This window comes from Glycine max, chromosome 15 (assembly GCF_000004515.6).
Source record: "Glycine max cultivar Williams 82 chromosome 15, Glycine_max_v4.0, whole genome shotgun sequence".
Taxonomy (NCBI): domain Eukaryota; kingdom Viridiplantae; phylum Streptophyta; class Magnoliopsida; order Fabales; family Fabaceae; genus Glycine; species Glycine max.
In genome coordinates, this window is record NC_038251.2 from 41253888 (window position 1) to 41274153 (window position 20266).

General features: G+C 33.1%; 2 protein-coding genes and 1 long non-coding RNA gene across 10 annotated transcripts; all 3 read right to left on the reverse strand.

Moving 5' to 3' along the window:
• Positions 1-1042: 1042 nt before the first annotated feature.
• Positions 1043-7454, reverse strand: LOC102666487 (uncharacterized). 8 transcript variants are annotated; one of them, XM_041009736.1, is made up of 4 exons: positions 7267-7454; positions 6608-6773; positions 4302-5558; positions 1043-1390 (listed from the first exon to the last, which is right to left on the reverse strand). In XM_041009736.1, the coding sequence occupies exons 3-4, from the start codon at positions 5554-5556 to the stop codon at positions 1368-1370; spliced, it is 1278 nt and encodes a 425-aa protein (XP_040865670.1). In that variant the 5' UTR covers positions 5557-5558; positions 6608-6773; positions 7267-7454; the 3' UTR covers positions 1043-1367. The 8 variants fall into 8 exon arrangements, with proteins under 8 accessions (XP_040865670.1, XP_040865669.1, XP_040865667.1 ...); XM_041009735.1 differs by lacking the exon at positions 1043-1390 and having other exon boundaries at positions 4155-5558; positions 6672-6761; positions 7267-7453; XM_041009733.1 differs by lacking the exon at positions 1043-1390 and having other exon boundaries at positions 4155-5558; positions 6672-6770; positions 7267-7453.
• A 9931-nt stretch (positions 7455-17385) lies between these two features.
• Positions 17386-18208, reverse strand: LOC100776245 (uncharacterized). Its single transcript, XR_003264691.2, has 3 exons — positions 18140-18208; positions 17506-17594; positions 17386-17456 (listed from the first exon to the last, which is right to left on the reverse strand). It is a non-coding gene; the product is annotated as an uncharacterized lncRNA (long non-coding RNA).
• A 134-nt stretch (positions 18209-18342) lies between these two features.
• On the reverse strand, positions 18343-19766 carry LOC112997645 (cation/H(+) antiporter 20-like). Its single transcript, XM_026125942.1, has 2 exons — positions 19763-19766; positions 18343-18764 (listed from the first exon to the last, which is right to left on the reverse strand). The coding sequence occupies exons 1-2, from the start codon at positions 19764-19766 to the stop codon at positions 18343-18345; spliced, it is 426 nt and encodes a 141-aa protein (XP_025981727.1).
• Positions 19767-20266: the final 500 nt, after the last annotated feature.

Genomic DNA, 20266 nt, shown 5'->3' on the forward strand with positions numbered 1-20266 from the left:
TAAAAAAACAAAAGTATCCATTTTTGGCAAATCTTATCCCTAGCTTCCATTTTTTATAGTTTTGCAAAAAAGCAAAACTACCCATTTGTGGCATGAAGTGGCACATTGAAAATGGCTAGCCAAGGGGTCATTCAAGTGTCAATAAGCCTTGTCACCTTGAAGCCTATGCCTTATCTTCTTGTTAACTATAAGAAAAAAATTGAAGCTTTCATTGAAGCCTTGTTTGTCACCTTGAAAATTGAAGCTTTCAACGACAGTTATTTTACGCATTCAAAAACGATTTTGAACCATCTTTGTAGCCACAACAGTTCATAAAAAATCGTCTTATTAGAAAAGTTATCATTCTAAAACAATTTTCAACCAAATAATCATTTTAGAAGGGTATCATTCTAAGACGATTTTGACTTCAAAACCATCTTAGAATGTCTTTTATAAAAAGAATTGGGGATTCTAAGATGATCTTTCGAAAAACCGTCTTAAAAAATAGATTTTCTGAGACGTTTTTTCAGAGAACCGTCTTAGAATGTTTTTTAAAGAAAAATTAAAAATTGAAGATTCTAAGATGATTTTTAAAAAAATCGTCTTAGAAAGTAGACTTTCCAAGATGATTTTCTGGAAAACTGTTGTAAAATGTCTTTTTTTTTTTTAAAATATTATTTTTTTATAGATATAATAAAAATATTATTTTTAAAAAATTGTATTGATATAATAAAAATATTAATTTTTTTATATTTTTAAACAAGAAATAAAATAAAAAAAATTATATTTGTAATTATAAAAAAGAAATAAAAACTACTTCCTTATATATTACCAAGAGAAGGTGTGCAAGTAACCATGCACTTGCCATGGAAAACAACATATATATTACCAAGCTAACAAAATGATTAAGATACTGCTGGAGAATAGTTGATAATAAACGCATTATGACCAAAATTTAAGAATAAAAATAATGAATTTAAAATTAAGCGGTATCATATTGTAACTGCACCTTTCATAATTTCTTTATATTACAATAACATAAATATTGATCTTAACAACATTATTCCAAGTGCCTTCATAATATATATTATTATCACATATTCCAAGATTAAGTCATGGAGACATTATACATTTATACTATCAGGGTTAAAATAGCTAGATCTAACAATCGTCCAATAGTAAATACCTTTGAATTTAACATCTTGAATAGCTTTCCTGTGCAAAAATTTGACTACATTGCCACATCTCAGCTTCGTATATCACCTAATGTCAAGAATTTTGCTAATTCAATTGTATGATGAGCCTCACACTTCAACTACCAAACTTTAGATCTTCATCCATCTATTTGAATACTTTGAGCTCTATGGTTGAATCACAAACAGGGGCTGCTAGGAAAGAAAAGAAGTCAAACCTACAATGCAGAGCAAGTCAATTTAACAATTGAGTTATTAATCAGGAGGGCCTAGAATATACTCAGTCAATGCTTACAGATTTGGCATCTTCCGCAACAATTTCAACTATAGCTCCTGACTGATCAGACTGTATAGTACACAATTTTATAGTTTCAAGATAGAAGAGAAAAAAACCACAAGACCATCCATCTAGACAATTTTAAAAAATGATGCAACCCATACATTTCTCATTGACTTTTGATTTGCATCTCATAGTTATAAACCAAGAGACAAATCATCAAATTTAAGCTTCTTGCATACAATTCTGTTTAATGAAAAGTTTGTTGTATGGAATGTCAACCATAATGCATCCTTAAAATTCAATGTGTTTTGGCACTTCACTGTTGCGTCTCCACAAAAAACAGTAAGGAGTAGCTATTTTGAACTAAATAAATGTAATGTGTCCAATTTATTTCACAAGTAATTTTCTCCTTAAGAATGAATTAAGAATATACTACTAGCAGGAAATTCAATTAGTTTTGGCACTTCACTGTTGCGTACAGCAAGGAGAAGCTATTTTGAACCAAATAAATGTAATTTGTTCAATTGATTTCACAAACTATTTTCTCCTTAAGAATGAATTAAGAATATACTACTAGCAGGAAATTGTATATACAAGTGTGAACTGTGAAGAACTACTATCTTCAGAAAAACTAGAAAATACTCCGAATCCTACATAGCTAATTAAATACTGAGTTACTGATGGGTCCTAATGCTACACTAACAAGGTTTGGTTTAGATAATAGGTCAAGTGGCACAACTATTTGACTAAGGGGAAGAAGGTTCTGGGGGATGTGGAGGAGCTCAGTTGGCAGGTTGTTAGAACGTATATAAGAGTGCAAGGTTAGAGTGATACAGGGGAGGAGGTTCATTTTGGTTGTTACTTGTTAGGCCTTTGGGCCGGGTACAAAAAGTGTTTTCTCCAAGGAGTTTTTTCTCTCAGAGAGGGAGTGATTCCTCTATTGTATCTTCTCATTGAGCTTACTTTTATATTAAATAAAACCCTCATTTAGTCATTTCTGTTCTAATTTATGGGATCCTGGCATTGGTCCAACCTGCTGGATCTGAGGGGAGATCAGTGCAAAATTTCAGATTATGAATATGTATACTCTTTGCAGTAAGGAAAGATGGAGGATTTGATAGCTGCAGCATTTGCTCACTGGGATGCTATCTAGGAGAGACAACAATGTTTTTCAATGGGTCTGAAATGATCAGAGACAAGGATTAGTACATATAAGCTGCAAAATGGAGAACAATCCAAAGTCATTGTAGAGATTGAAGGGGAAAACTCAACCACCAAGGACAACAATGACAGAGAGACAGATGTAGAAAGTGATGTTGCAAGAAGAGAGTTTGATTTAATTGAGGAAACGGTATTGGTTGTGAAGAAGGAATCACGGCCAAAACTGCTTATCCAAGTCAGCAAGAACAGATCAGAGGCCAATAAAGCAAAAATTCCAGGAATTCCGTTGTCAGAGAGGCCACAAGCAGAAGTAATATGCTTCCACCTTCGGCAATTGGGAAGATAGTGGCACCATGGCATCCAAAGAAAAAGGAAAAATTCATATCTGTCCTATGGTGAAGTCTGAATCCACTGAAGCAGAAGTGAAAGGTAAACTGATATGGATTGATTCCAAGCAACAGACAACTCGAGGCAAGGTTATCAAATTGAGACTCAATTTGTGAAACAAAAGACCTATTTTCCGAATCATGAATTGGATCTTATTATGAATCATAACATACATGATCAATAAATAAAAATAACAAAATATATTTTTACATAAAGATATTAGTATTATTAAGTCAAACAAGAGAATAAATCATTGCATAAACTGAGACATAAGCTGATATATATCACAAATGAACTTGCCCTGATGGCATTGGACTTAATGGTCACAAAATTAGCATATGTACTGATTTTGATTAAATTAGACATGACAAACTGTCCCTTCTTATGAGCAAGAACATAACAAAGTTCAATGAATCAATTTTCCCCCATTCTCTGTGTAGCTTTTGTATTTCCAGAAAGTAATACAAACAGCATGGTTTGAAGAAATGAAACGGTCAACAATCCACATACATTCGGTGGAATTCATTATGTTATTTTACTTAGTACCTCTTTATCATATCAGATTTACATTTAAAGTTGTTAGGTTTCATTGCAATATTCATTAGTTTTGAATGCTTAGCTACCCTAGAAATCAAATCAAATATATATCGTGATGATTTTTAGGTCACAATATCCATTATTTACATGGTTACTAAATCAAATCTTGTACAATATTAAGCAAAATTAGTATCAACAATATCAAATTCAACTGACAAGTGTTACATCATCCACTAGCAAGTATTTCATGAATTGAATGAATACTGTTAAATTTAGATAATTGTTTGAAGCTAAAATATAAATATTAAAAAAAATTAACGTATTATTAATACTACATTCATGGTCGTCTTTCTTTTTCCTCTTGGACGTTTTGTTCTGATATAACAAACCAGTAGAAATTTATAAAGATATGCTTTTGTCCAAAACTAATTTAAACCTTTATAATTTTGCATATAAAATAAAACTTCAAATAAGAACCTTTTTTAGTTTTATGTTAACTTTGAACAGATTTATAAGTTTTATGTGGAATTTGGTAACAATTTTATGTTGCTATTTTCAATTGGCTTGAAAGTTGGCATGCACCCGTAACCAATAAGCTTACAAGGAAAATTTACAAATGAAGCAGAATGCATAGGCAAGCATGATTTAATAAAAACACAGCACCACTGTCATGGTGCTTTCTTTGTTGTTCTTGATAAAGTGGTTAGAAGAAACAAAAATTAAAGCTTAATCAGACAGGCCAAGAATGGTATTCTTAATCTTACGAAGCTGGCTTCTTAGGTCAGTGGACCAGGTTGAGTTGAGTATATTCTGCTTTACTTCAGCAACTTTACCCTCATCCTCTACTCCACTGCTTGCAGCAAGTAGATCATCAGCATCTTTACACAGTGCTTGAGCTTTCTCGTCTAGAGAATTACAATTCATCACATTGGTGGACAGTTCTTCCTCCAAATACTTGACATTCAACACAAGTTGTTCAAAATCCATTTCTTTGATAGCTATTTGTTCCCTTAAAGTTGCAATTTCTGCCTCTAGCTCCTTCTTCCTACTGTTTCCAGCCTTGATGGCCAAACAAGCCTTCTTTATTGAGTGTTTGATATCCTTCCACTTACTTTTTCCTGCTGAAGTCTCCTTCTGAATTCTGGCCTTTTGCTTCTCAAAGTTCTTCAGTTTGTTCACAGACTCAACAGTAGCTTGGAATTCTTGGAATGAAGCAAAGGCCATTCTCTTGAACACAAAAAGAGTGCCTAACTCTACTGTCACCTTTGGATGGCTACTTGTAGTCAATAGATCCAAGAAGTGACTAAGTTGAGACTGCATGACAGGATCAGAAGAGACTTCAGATAAGTCCCTAATCATTAACAGCTCCAAGGCACCTATGGCATCTCTAATAGATTTTAGAGACGCATCTCCAGAACATGCCCCAGATGACATGGTTTCCTTGCCACATACAGAGAATTTTTTATCAACTTGATCGAAGGGATCATCTGAATCAGAACCTGTAATGCTGGAAGAAAAGTCTACAGATTGAAGTTCGCTAGTGGATACTGATTCTAGTTTGATATCATCGCCCTCACATCTTTCAATGATAGGAGGGTCATTTTGAACTATAGTAGGATGAACTTCATCCTTTGCAATTTCATAATCAAGAGTCTCTCTAGATCTCTTTCTTTTTTCTTGGATCAACACTAATGTTTTTCTCTTGGTTTTCATTAGAAATGGACGGGAAGAGATAGATTTTGCCTTTGACTTCTGTACTCTTAGTGCAGTAGCCTCATTGTCAATATTTTTAAACTCAATAAGTCTTGATGGAGTTACGTTTTCACAAACTCTAACTCCTTTTCTTCTCACCTTTAACAAGTGTGCCCTTACTCTAGTGTAACACCCAGTAAAATTCAGTCCACATAGATTGCATTTAATTTCATGGCCACTACCTCTTGCACGTTTTATCTTTGTAACATAATTCCATAGAGATTTGATGTCATCATCTTGGTTTTTAGCTAAATAAGAAGTACCCATCTCTACAATAATTCATATGAACTTAATTTAGACACTAGAAACAAGTCACATTTTAATGAAAAGTTGGTATTACAACATTTAATGAAATCTTCCAACTGCAATCATGTGACTAACCGGCTATATATAATCCTATTGTGGGTGGATCCTACTAAATAAAACTAGACCATCAAATTAAACAAAGCCAAGTGTTTTAAAAAAATCAGCAAGTGTAAACAGTACAGGCTTGCAACAATATTCAAATACAAAACAGGACAGATATATCAGTAGAAAAAACCTGCAAGTGTAAACAGGTTACAGGCTTACACAATATCAAATCAGTTAAAAAAAAAAAAAGGCAGCAAGTGTAAACTGGTTCAGGCTTACAGCAATATCAAATACAAACAAATTAAATAGGTTACAGTACAGGACACTAAGTGTAAATGTGTATAAAAAACCTAATGTGCCCCAGTGCCAAAAGGTACATCACTAATGTATGGGGGACGATCATTGTTCGCAGGCTTACTCTTGCATATGCAAAGAGGTTGTTTCCTGGATTCGAACCCATGACCAACTAGCCACCAAGGCGCAATTTTACCATTACACTACGGCTTGCCCGCAAGTGTGAATGTGTAACCAAATACAAATATAAAATAAAAGAAAAATGGACAGCAAGTGTAAAAATGTAAACAGGACACCAAGCAACAAATACAAACAAATGAAATTTTTAAGAGAAAAATATCAAGTCACTTGAAACTAAAGTAAACAGAATTACCAAAATACCATGATACATATGTCATGCTCACTATACAGTATTCTATTGATTTAAGCAAACATGTAAACTAGACTACTTGTTTACTGCATTAAACTCCCACTTCCATTGCATGAAAAGTAAAAGATTCTTCCCATTGATTATTAAATTGCTCTTCTTTTACTCTTAAATGAATAGTGATGAAAAATCACTAATTATCAACATTGATATGCAACTTGACTTGAAAAATCTTAACAAGAAATAACTGCAAGGTTTGCATTAGATATTTACTAGTTAATAAAAAATAAAAAAAAACTAACGTACCCCATTGCCAGAAGGCAACTTGCTAAGCAAAGGTATGTGGGAAGGTCATTATAGATAACCTTACCCTGGCGTATGCAAATAGTCTGATTCCGGATTCGTGTCCATGACCAACTGGTCCCCAAGACGCAACTTTACCGTTTTGCCAGGACTTGCCCTAAGATATCTCCTAGTTAATAAACCATGAATCAGAGGTTACAAAAATGGGGACACATCATGATCCAACAAATAACTATGCCAGCAAACAAATGAGATCAGTATATATTTTAGGTTTAATTACTCATTTGGTTCTTATACTTATAATAAATTTTCCTTTTAGACCCTGTACTTAAAAATATCAACTTTTGGTTTCTATACATACCATTTTTAATATATTTTTTAGTCCCTACGACAAGGACTAAAAGGATAAAAACTAATATGTGCAGAGACTAAAAGGGAATGTTTTTAAGCATACGGACTTAAGAGAAAGCTTTTATATCTAGAGACCATAACTGATCATAAAGTTCAAAAATGGAGGAGCATCATGACTAAACCCAAAACGATACAATCAAGTGAATGGAATCAACTAATACACGCAAATAGGGAAAGAACTAACAGCATGCTCAGTGTATTTTATTTATTCAAACTGAGGCAAAGAGAAAATAAACAAGAGAGAAGCATACCAAGCGAAACCTCCTTGTTTTTGCTACAAACGAGACAGAAAGAAAAGATTGAAAAACCTAGATAGAGTGGGAGGGAGAGAGTGTACGAAATGAAAGAAAAGAGTCCCAATGTTAGGTGACGTGACAACGTTGGGGGTAGAGATAGAGAGACTGTGCGCGAGACAACACTATCCGACAGAGAAGTATCTATAACTTCTGGAGTTCAAAATGTCTCTCACATTTTACTGCTGATAGGTTATTTTTCTATATTTTTAATTTTAATGGTAAATGTTAATAAGTGTTTTAGAAATATTGATTAACAAATTAAAAAAATATCAAAATACATAAAATTGTATTATATTTGATTTTTTTTATATTTTTTTATATGTCGTTGGTAAAAAAAAATTCATGTTTGCATGTATATCTCTGAATAAAATCCACAATAGATATGAAGTAAGCTATATATATATATATATATATATATATATATATATAAAAGTTAGAAAAAGAAAATCCTATCATATTTTCTCCTCTCTTTCATGTTGACGCATGAACTCGCGATACTCTCCCTCATGGCCTCACTCTGACTCAAGCACTATACACTTAGTGACGCTCCCGCTTCCTCCCTCACCTTCATCCACGCGTTCCTCTCCCTCCCTCACCGGTGTCATCACACCTTCATTCTCTAACTCAATCTCACTCTGCATTGACAACCTCACACCATACTAAAGATAATTGTCGTGCATGATTACTTTTAAGCTTCATTTCACACATCAATTATCTTCTGTTTCCTTAATTTTTGCTTAGTTTAGTCTCAAATAGTTCAAAATTAATGCTTTTATAGAACTCTAGGATTGTAAATAAAACTTTCAGCATTTATTTAGTTTTCTTATGTTATTTGTATCTCATTACTTTTGTTATTTATTTATTGCTTTGTGTATGGTTTGATCATCCATGTATATGTGGTATAGTGTGATTATTATTGGAAAAATATTTTCATACTAGGAACTGAAAAGAGGTATCTAATTAAATCATCTCTAGGGATAGAATGAAGTTAATTAGCCTTGTGATAAACCATTGATCTTAAGACCACTTAGTCTAACTTGCTAAGGAATTAGGGATAAAACTAAGTGATTTAGGCTCTCTCATGAAGGATCATGGCTTGAGTAGATTAGTTGGTTAAGGTGATATTAGGAGTAGTTTTGAATGGGGAAAAGTCCTTTATTACATCAAGAACTATTTGGTTAGCCAAGCATCCAACAATTTCCTTAATTTTGCATTACACATATTTTCTACCCTCCAAGTGCTTGTGTTATTGCCTTTTAAGCTTTGTCCTGTTGTTCCCTTAATGTTAATTGTTCCTTACTGTATTTTAAACTTCCACACATTTAGATTCAAAATCTCAAACATTTATTTGATTCACTAGCTTAGAATTGGTTACACATAAATTACCTTGCACAATCAAAGTCCATGTGAGCACAATATTTGATCTTATCGTTTACTACTTATTTGATTTGGTGCACTTGTGAGTCTGTTAACAAGTTTTTGGTGCCGTTGCCAAGGACTTTGTTACTCATGCCTGGTTGTTTGTGTAACCATATTTGGATTCATGTTTGTGTAACCATATTTGGTGCACTTTGTATTGATTTTTTAAACTTTGTTCATGTTAAGGATTTTTTTTATATGTGTATTTCTGAAATGTTTGAATTCATATTATAGCTATAGTTATTCAAGCTATACTATTTTTTTACCTTTTGTATGACCTTTGATTTATAATCTTTTCAATTTTAAATATTGTTAATTAATAATGATTGTATTAGCATGACTTGTGGAAGACATAAATATATTTGAATTTATTATAATAACATTGGTTTTTAAAATTTTTAAAAGTAAATCTGGAACATTTCATATTGTCACACGATCATTTTAAAAAAAAATACAAAACATTTTCTTAAGTGCACTTTGTTATTGAAAAATGCATCAAATTGACATATTTTTTTCTTATACATTAAATACTAATTCATGTAGTTTAACAAAAACTGACAATTAAAAAAACAAAAAATAATATAGAATATTTTAGAATAAATTTTTTTAAGAGTAAATACTAATTAATTAGAAAAGTGGAAAAATATCCATTTAACAATTAAATTATAATCGTATCGATAATTCGTAATTTTATTGTGCTCATTAATAGATATCATTTAATTGGGTTAATTATTATAATTTTTAATCAATTAAAAATATTAAGCAATAATACCCTATAAAAATAATGATGAGAACACATATGTATACAAAAGTAATTATTTATATCATCTTATCCTATAATTTTCGTATCGATTACAATTCCAAATGTTTAATAAAAATAAATTAATAGATCTATCAATTATAATGTGAAAAGTCATTCAATCACATTTACGGAATGTAAAAATAAATATAATAAAAAATCACGGAAAAAACAAAAATATAGAAGGTCTTAAAGAAGCATAATTTTGACCATCAATATTAATTATAGGATATTTAGTACTTATAATTTTTAAACTTATCTATTTTAATCCTTTAGTTAATAAGTGAATTTTTTAGTCTCTAGTAAGTGGATTTTGTACTTCATGAAGTTTAATAAGTGTGTTTTTAGTCTCTGAAATTTATATTTTAGTTCTCTAAAGGTTCCTGGTTGTTAATTTTTTTAACTAAGTTAATTAAAGAATTTTAACGGTAGAAACCTTTTGGGAATTAAAATGTAAATTTCATAGATTAAAAAATTCACTTATTAACTATAAGATCTAAAAGAAATAAGTTTGGAAACTATAGAGACTATTTTGGTAATTAAACCTTAATTATATATGTCAATTATAAATTGAAAAAATATGGATGGGAAGGACAACTTAAGACAAATGGATACAAAAATAAGAATGGAATTACCACTACTACAATAAAAGCATTCTACATCGATTATTTGTGACTTACTACATCGGTTATCGACCCTCGTTGTATCAGGCGTCATAAAAAGTATGTACGTCTACGACAACGGTTGTATTGAACCGTCATAGAATGTATAACATTCTAATACAGGTTCCTGCCCATGATCGTCTTAAAATATAGTACATTCTAAGATGGTCTTAAAGACAATCGTCTTAGAATGTTGGGTTCCTACCTAAGATCGTCTTAGAATGTATTACAATCTAAAACGGTCTTAAAAACAACCATCTTAAAATGCATTTTTTTTTATAAATTAATTTCATTTTTTGTAGTTACTACTCTCTCTGATTTTTTTGTGACCCAAACTAACTTTAAAAGAATTACGTGTTTGAAATTAATATTTTGTGTGAGCTAGGTTCTTCAAAAAGATAACAGAAAAATACACAAACTAAAGTTTATGGACTGCACTTACTAAAATATAATGAAATAAAAGGGTGTGTGGGTGATAACCATAAGCATAGCAGTTACTGTAACACATTGTTCAGCCATAATATCTAGATTAAATGTTGATTGATAAAACATTTACACAAGCCAAAGCATGAAGAGTGCAAAATGATATAGTCAAAAGCATATTAGTTATTTCCCTCCTAATAATGTTAATAGTTATGTTAGAAACTAACTAGTGATGGCTGGCACAAATCAACTGTTTATAAGGAAAACCAATAAAAAAAAAATATGGAGTGAATAATAATAAAAATTATTATAAATAATTTTATGTTCAATATTAACAAGTATATAGGAATGAACGGTTCCAAATCATGAGAGATATTTTAAAAAATAGGTCTAAGCATGTTTATTTTTGTTCTTAAAGTAAATGGAATGACGCATGAAATTATATGTAAATTAATGTAGTATTATTAGGATTCATTTAAATCATTTCTTCTTATAATGATAATGCATATAATCTTATTCTGATCTAGTTTATTACGAAATGAAATTGTAAAATGAAATTGATAGCATTTTATTATAGATAACTCGTTTCTTACTTTGGGGATACCATATCTATACATTCTTTGTTTTCATTAAAAAAAGAATTGAATTTTTAATATAGACATTATCTTTAGCAATCTGATTCATTGATATTCCTAGTATAATAGATGTTATGATGCCTACATTTACATTTGAGAGCATTGATATAATGATTTTTTGGGTTGGATTTGCTAGAATTATTTGATCTTAAAAGTAACCTTCTATAATCTTACATGTGAAAGTGGGTGGGTTTGAAAACTAGGTGGCATTCAATTATGGGTATTAGAGAAAATAGATAAGGAAAAAAAAAAAGGAATGGTACGTAATTAAAGATACAATAAACCCTCCTATTAGTAAGCAGTTATTACAATTTTTATATTGATGATGATAAAAGAAAAAGTTACCATATGCTATAATTTTGGTTAATGTTTTATTGACCTCAGTGTCTAAATCTAATGAAGAATCTGTAAAAGAAGATGGAGATTGAGTGAGTAAGGTTTTGAATGATATTGACCCCGCATTGTCACTGTTTCTGACCAATTCAATCCTTACATTCGCTGGCTGTAGTATGTAACACCCTGATATATATATATATATATATATATAGTAATTATGTTTGATGTTTGATTATATTTGTTGTGTTATTTTATCCGTAATTATTTTCAAGGAGGTGAGTTTAGTTATTAAAAGAATGTTAGTAGTTAAAGCATTAGTTTCTCAAAGAAGCCTCTTGAGAAAGTTTCTCAAAGAAGCCACGAGGAAGCTTCTCGAGAAAGCCTCTTAATGAAGCTTCTCAAGGAAGCTACATGAAGTTGTCTCGATAAAAACACTGCCCAACCTTCGTTAACCATTGGATCTTCCCAAACTTTGATATGGAGCTTCATAGAACACTTTTCCATGATCTGACCGTTGCGATCTTTGAGAAGACATATGGAGTGTGCGCGACGCTTTCGTTTCCGAGAGCCTTAGTCACTTGTGCGTTTTGAGCCTTGTAGTCCAAGTAGTTTTGGAAAAATGTCATTTCTTCTCCTTCTTTCTTCCAAAACCATTTCCAACGTCCCAAGCACTTTCTCCATCACCCACGGCCACCAGTAGCCATCACGGATTGCAGTTGCTCTCCGTTGAAACCCCACACCGAGAGGAACCCTTCAACCGAAGTGGAATCTTTCAACTTGCCTCACAGTTTTGGTAGAGAACGAAGCCCTAATCTGACCTTTTGTTTTCCTTCAAGGTAACCATAGTTCTATGCTTGTTCCTTGTTAGTTTCAACTTGTCTTTGCATCTTTTCTGACTTTGGAACCACCATTTCATATTTTACGTTTCCTTTGAAAAACCCTAGAGAAAGAGACTTTGTAAACGTTATCTTTTCATGAAATGGGTATTATTTTCATGACCTACACTGAACCCCGATCACATTGGCATGATCAGAATTTCAAAATGATGTCCCTTTGTAAAACCCGAAATTCTCTCAGCACTTTCATGTAATGACGTGGGTGTTTGACCCAGAGCATTGTTGTTAGCTTTGTTTCTGAAATCCATATTAAGTCTCCTTCGTTTTGGCATGGTAGAGGCTTACGTGGAACTGATGAGCAGGGACGAAAACAAAATCTCCAAGTGCCGTGACAAGGAACCCGTGGGTAGCTCACTATAGGTGAGGGGACTTTATTATAAAATTTACCGTTTTAACACCATAGTTAAGGTCAGGGAACTTAGCTATGAGGATAACTGCCTGTCCCTGTTGCATGCTGATTTTTCCTTTATAGAAAATGATGTTTTAACTAATGGGATGCGATATAATTGTCCTTGATGTGCATGCGGGTTTTCCAAGAGAAATAATGTTTTTAATTAAAGGGATGCGATACATTTGATATTGATGTTGCATGCTGGTTTTCAGGAAAAACTATATTTTGACGAATGGGATGCGATATATATTTATTGTGATGAATGAAATTGATGTCTTAATTTGATTTGTGTTGTTTGAAGACCTGGGAGTGTAAATCTCAGGCATGAAAGAAATATATACATATATATGTGCGGAATGTGATTTATTGTTGATGTCGCTATTGAGGATTTTAATTGATATGTAGTGATATTGATAATTATGATGATATTGATTTGAGATGACGTTGTTAATAAAGACCATGTCAACATGAATTGATGTTATTGTTGATGATTATGTGAATATGAAATGAGGTTGTTGTTGTTGTTGATAACGTCTTTGAGACGAGATGATGTCTATGTTGAGAATGATATGAAAATGGAATGTTGATTGATGTTGGAAATGCATTGGCATGTGCATGTTGTGTATGTTCATGGGAGGCGGGTGCATTGACCTTGTCGGACGACCCATTCGTGAGGGACTAGAGTGGTTAAAGAATCTAAGCATTCATTGCGGGGATGCTTAGGCACTTTAATTTGTCCATGGTCATTGCACTTGATGGTGCCCATGTTCGATACATTGGATGTTGTGTATGTTCGTGGGGGGCGAAGTGCACTAACCTTGTCGGATGGTCCATTCGTGGGGGACAAGCGTGATTAAAGAATCTAAGCATTTCTGAGGGGATGCTTAGGCGCTTTAATTGGTCCATGGTCTTTGGTACTTGCTTTGGACCACGTTGTATGTAGTGTATGTTCATGGGGGGTGGAGTGCACTGACCTTGTCGGATGACCCATTCGTGGGGGACAAACGTGGTTAAAGAATCTAAGCATTTCTGATGGGATGTTTAGGCGCTTTAATTGGTCCATGGTCTTTGGCACTTGCTTTTGGCCATGTTCATAGCTCATACGACACAGGAAATAGAATAACTATGGAAGAGTGTATTTTGTACTGAGGGGGCTTGTCACCTGGTAGGGAACTCCTTTGAGCCCCAGGCTGATCACCTAGGGGGGCAGTTACGTGCACAATCGGGTGGTCTCGACGAACTCTGCATGATTTCCTAAGTGATAGTGTCGTGCGGACACACCTAGGCTATTTCCTGGGATTTGGTTGTTGGTATGTACCACATTGCATCTAAGAGTTGAGTCAGGTGCATGCATCATTTTGTCCAGTCTTGATTGGATCCTTGGATGGATGATGAGTAATTCTTGAATGTGGATGATGAACAATTGTTGGATGTGAGTGTCGAATAATGAATGTTGTGTAAGCTCATAATGTTTGCCTATGTTTCTTCCTAATTATGGTTATTTGGAATTGGTATTGGTTCTTTTTATAATGAACTCACCCTTGCAATTTTGTATTGTGTGGTTGATACCTGTGATGATCACGAACATTGTTCATGGGAGCAGAATGAAAGCAGCAGGGTGCAGGGAGTAAGATTCTGGTGAGGAGTCGTCGAGCCGACGTGATGACGTTGGCATTATTTTGGGAGAGAGTTGTGTTTTGTAATCAACTCCTTCGTAGTTGGTTTTCAAGTTCTACTTTGTTGAGTTAAAGATGTAAAACTTGGATTTTAATTATATTTATGAACAGATTTAATTTCTGTTATGTGTATGATGTGTACCGAGTTACTGTTTCTATATAATTATGTATATTCACTTAAGTAATGGCACGTTGTTGGGTGAATGTATGTTGTGACAAAATTACTTCTATTTTCATAAACAAATGAAGGGAGTTCTTTTTATAAAAATTGAAATTATCGCATATTAGAGTGTTAATATCATAGCGACGAGGCGGGTCGTTACATAGTAAACCCAGAGGCCAAACCTCATCCAAACATCAAATCAATTAACTAACTAGTGATTGCATCATATTTATATATTTATTTTTGGAACATTGGCATTATCATTGTCTCTTTGTCAAATTGGTGAAACTATTGTCTTTAATATTGTCTCCTTAAGCATACTACCTTTCATTATCCTTGCGTTCTCTTTCAAAACAACACTCAATTAAGAGCCCACCACACCCATTTGCATGCAATTTTGTAATTTGGTAATTACTATCAACTTACAAAATAACAGGCCTTTTCACTAACAACTAAACACAGTCCAGCCATCTAATGTTACTAACTATAAATGATAATTAGCATTAAAGAAAGACCAATGATTGCAGAAGGCATTATTCACCAACAATTAGCATAGTATATAAAATTTAAATTTTGTTTAAGAAGAAAATCAATGAAAAAAAAAATAGAGAACTAAAACCAAATTTAACCATATTTATAAGGACTAAACCATATTTAATCATTATTAAATTTATACTAACCTTGGCAGTCCAACATTTGCCTTGCCCATTATGGATAGTGTCCACAAAGTGAGTGTAGTCCCAATTCTTTATCACATTGTATGGACCATCATGAATCTCAACTTCAATTGTATAACCTCCATTATTGATGAGAAATATGATGATCTTTTGTCCACAACGAATCATTGTTGAAATATCTTGTGTTGTTACCTAAATAAGGGAAACTATAAGTCTATGTGATTCATTCATCAAACAGAAAATAAAATAATGAACATGTTTACTTTCTGTAGATGCTCCTCATTATACAAACGTATTGGATGTGTAATAATGGTTGAGATAACCTCACTTTAAAGGAAATCACTTTTAATTTCAACATTGGTAGCAACTAAAGCATTTCCCTATTAGTTGAGGTCAAGTACTTGAATCAAATTAAGTCAACATATTCTTATAAAGTATAACATACAAATGGTGCTAATGCACATTTTGGTGAACTTACGTCTCACTTTCTGATATGAACCCACATGGCACAAGGGCTGACTTAGGATCGTCTAGGATTAAACCTTGATGGAAAATGCGGAAATTGATTAAGGAAAGGATGGAAAATAAGGTGGCTAATTTCGTGGGTCTTAATAAGGTGGTTCTTGGCATAAAATGGATGAATGGGATGGTAAAACGTAGGTTAAGTGGTGGCTGGACAGAAATATAGAAATGGCAATAACTGAAGCTACAGGGCTCCAAATGAGGTGATTCCAAAACGAGGTGAAAGGTCTCGTTTTGAAATTCAATTTAGGCTCAAGAATCACTTAATTTGAGTGCGTAAAATGGGAGTTATGGCCACGAGATAATTCTGGGCAGAGGTGGATTTTCTGGAATTGTGGTTTGAAAGAACAAGGGTGAAGATGAAAGGAAGGAAAGAATCACTCTTTCCAGCGAGGGCAACACACAAAGGTTGTGAAAGTCCTTTGATACAGCCAGAGTGTTCTTGAATCACTCAAGAATTTAGGAGAATCACTCTCACTAAGATAAAAGAGATAAACTCTAATTTTCTGAATAAAACTCAACTTGTGTTTATTGATAAAATGGTTCAGCTTATATAGAAGCTTTACAGCAGATTTTAGTAATGACCCACTAACCTAGAATTAAAATAACTTAATGTCATTAACCTAGGGAATTAAAAAAAACTTAATGGCTGAGTGTAACTGAAATTGTGGCAACCAAAAGTCACCCCCAACAGCCAACAAGTCAGCCACCATTTGGTCTCCCAAAAGGCTGATGCCTAGGTTGCCAATTGGGCCCTTATTACAACTTGAACTAAACCTAACTAAAGCCCTTTTAGTTGATTAACCTAAAACATATTTTTGGTCAGCCAACTTTACAAGGATTGGGCCATTATTTAGACAAACTAAACACGCTAAAATTGAGACAAAGTGGTGTCATTTAGTCCTCCTCCATTTGGGCCATGATACAACTCACAACCTTGGACTTTTCTCCTTGAAACTTGGGCTTGTATTCAAATAGTATGGACAACACTTGTTGAAGAGATTCCTTGGCTTTCCTTGCTCTAGCCCTTGTCATAGGTCCTCCAAGTCCATCAAGTGGATCCTTGCCCTTGCTCTTGAACATGTCCTCATCACTTTCAAATTTTAAATAATTTATTCATCTTATTACCTACTGATGTAACTAACTTGATTGATGCAAGGACTATCATATCTCTACAAGGATATACTTTATTTCTTAATGAAATAACTCTTCCCCAAGCTTAGTTTCTCTTAAAAAATATATAATATAGTAGCATCCATCAAGTTGTTAACATGTGTGATTATAGCCATTTAGCCATGGTTTATGGTGGAGCTTCCATTTCGGACAAAAATTCATACTAGGTCAATAATGAATAAAAAAGAAAAACATGTGTATATTGTCTTTAATATTCTGGACACAGATAGTTTGTATTCTTATAACCTTACTAACCTGAAAACTGCCATCAACAATGCAAGCAATTACACACTTGTTTGTTGTAGTCTATGCATATCCAAGAGTAGCACCTACTGACCAACCAATGGATCCATACTGCATCTGGAATTCATACCTGAAAGATGGAATTCAATGACTCAATGCAATCATAGTTAATGACTCACCCGCAATTCTCAGGCAGATGGAGCTTCTGACAGTTGAACCATGAGTCTCCGGTTTCAGCTATTACAACAGTATCTCCGCTTAGCAGTTCCTGTTCAACACATTCAATTTTGGGCCTAAAAGGGAAAACTTTCTTAAATATATTAATTTGATTGAAAGCAAATAATCTCGCATATTTAGTAATGTTATGTGAATAATCTGAAACTGCTATGTTCCCTATTTTTGTGCAATGTTTCACAATTCTAGTCCATTCACAATTAACAAATATATACAAACCATGAAGCTACTTATGGAGACTGTTAGATGGTTTAACATGATGAATCTAATTAAGGAATCATGCAGTTACTACCATGATAGATGAAAACTATTGGACCTAAAATCAGTTGGTAAGCAAGACCATGGCAATGATTTCAATTAAATAAATATAATCCCGTATGTGGAGCTCATAATGTTCAAGTCTAGTCAGAATAAATGATGATAACTATCTTGTACTTAAGCATAAAAACAGAACACAAGTTTAGAATGAAATCTTAGTTATAGAACAAAGTAGCATAACAGGTAGAGAACTCCAATTCCAATCCCAGCCAAAGAACTACATGATCTAAAAATTTGAAGGAGGCTATAAATAGAACTTACTTGAATGTGCTTGAATAGAACATTAACTCTAAGTGGTTCATCCTTCTCTCACCTCAGAGGAATGCCTAGTGGGACATAGACACGCTGGTAATTATCCACAGTTGTGGTGCTGGTCATCACTTTTATAGCCAATGCAGTTAAGAAATCGGCCATGAAAACCCAACCCAAGGAAGGACCATTGCCAATGGTTACCCGAGGAGAACCTAGACAAACACGAGGGGGCTTTTGTGTCCTCTGTCGTCTCCCATGAGGACTACGGCAAGGGCAAGTAGGATCCACGCAGCAACGTCATGGAACGTCGTCGCGACCATGGTGGTCTCTCCCACGCACATGGTGAAGAGCTTGAGCTTCGCTAGGATGCGCGCGAGCACAGGGAATGCGGTGATGGAAAGGGAGACTCCCATGAAGATGAGGAACTGTGGGAATTCGGCTTTGTCGACGCCATCCACGATTTTGCAAAGGATGACGGCGACGTCAATGCCGCATATGAAAGGAAGAGAGATCTCGACGGCGGTGATGCAAAATGCTTTTCGACCGCTCTGGGGAATGGAGTAGAGATCAAGCTCCTGACCCACAAGGAAGAGGAAAAAAAGAAGGCCTATGCTGGCTATAAATTCAAGCGAGGCTAGGGATTTCAAATTAAAGTACACGCAACAGTGAACAAAAACAACAACATTTTTATATATAAACCTGGCGTCGTTTATGTTCCCCTAGTACATTCTAAGGAGATTCCGTAAAGCTGTCTTAGAATGTGTTTCATAAAAAAAAATTATTCTTCTTAACTACAAAACTGTCACTGCGTGACATTCTAAGGCGGTTACGTATAACCGTCTTAGAATGTGCATCTTAAAAAAATAATTTTTTAGTAGTGTACAAAAATTATATTGTCAAAAGTTACCCAAACACAGTTTAACATATCAAATAAAATTTTTATTTTTATTATTAAATTATGATTTTCGATATCATTCATAACATTATTGTGCTAAAAAATAGAAAGCACCATTTGAGTAAATAATATAATTATATGTCAATTTTATATATAAATATATATATATATATATATATATATATATATATATATATATATATATATATATATATATATATAATACCCTAACAAAAATAAATGTGGGAAGAGTCACAAATTATGACAAAACGTGGGTGACTCTTCATATTCTGATGAACTGATGAATACCTCACTTAAAATATTTTTTCAAATTTGAGCTCATTTTTTTTAAAAAAAAAATATGAAATCTGAATCAATTAATGGCAATTTTGCTATTGGTTTTTCTCAAAAATGCATTCATATCTTAGGCTTCAGTAGAATAATTAGTTAACATTGAAAAGCCAACAAACCAAAAAAATAGAGGAATCTACTTAAACAAAGTGTTGTGCTATTAATATTTGTTTGAGTTATTTGCTTCTTGTATCTATTATTGTTTTCTTCCATAACTCCAAAGATCAAGGTTAGCTAGGACCATATTCTCATTTTGATTTTTTCAAGCACGATCATGTATGTAAAATTATATGCATTGATGATTTTATGCTCTTCTATTATTAATTTTGGTTCTATTTTAATCTTTCACATATCTGGTTAAAACACAGGACATTTTGGTTAATTACCCATATTTGACTTTTATTATCAATGGTTTTTACTCCCTCTAATCCTATATATTGGTCACATTTTAGAAGAAATATTTAGTCTTATATATAAGTCACCAACTAACCTATTAATAATGATTTTTTAATTCTATCTTTTATACTATTTTCAACACTTCATTATTAGGAAAGAGAAATATTGAGATTGAAGATTACTATTGATCCATATTCATTGATAGGGATAGTAGAGTAATGGGTGAATATTAATAATGACATGAAAGAGAGAGAATGTGAGATGATAATTTAGGCTAAGCATTTAACTAGTTATTAGTGAAATTAGTTAGATGTGTAATTTTATTAGAGTATAATTGAAAACTTATTTTAATTTCAGACATATTTAATGACTTAACTTCCCTTCCTTATTCTTGATGATTCGATTGAAAGTGACCAATATATAGGATCAGATGGAATATTTCAAATTGATATCACATATGTTCTTAATATCATCAATATTTGCTAGTGTTCTTA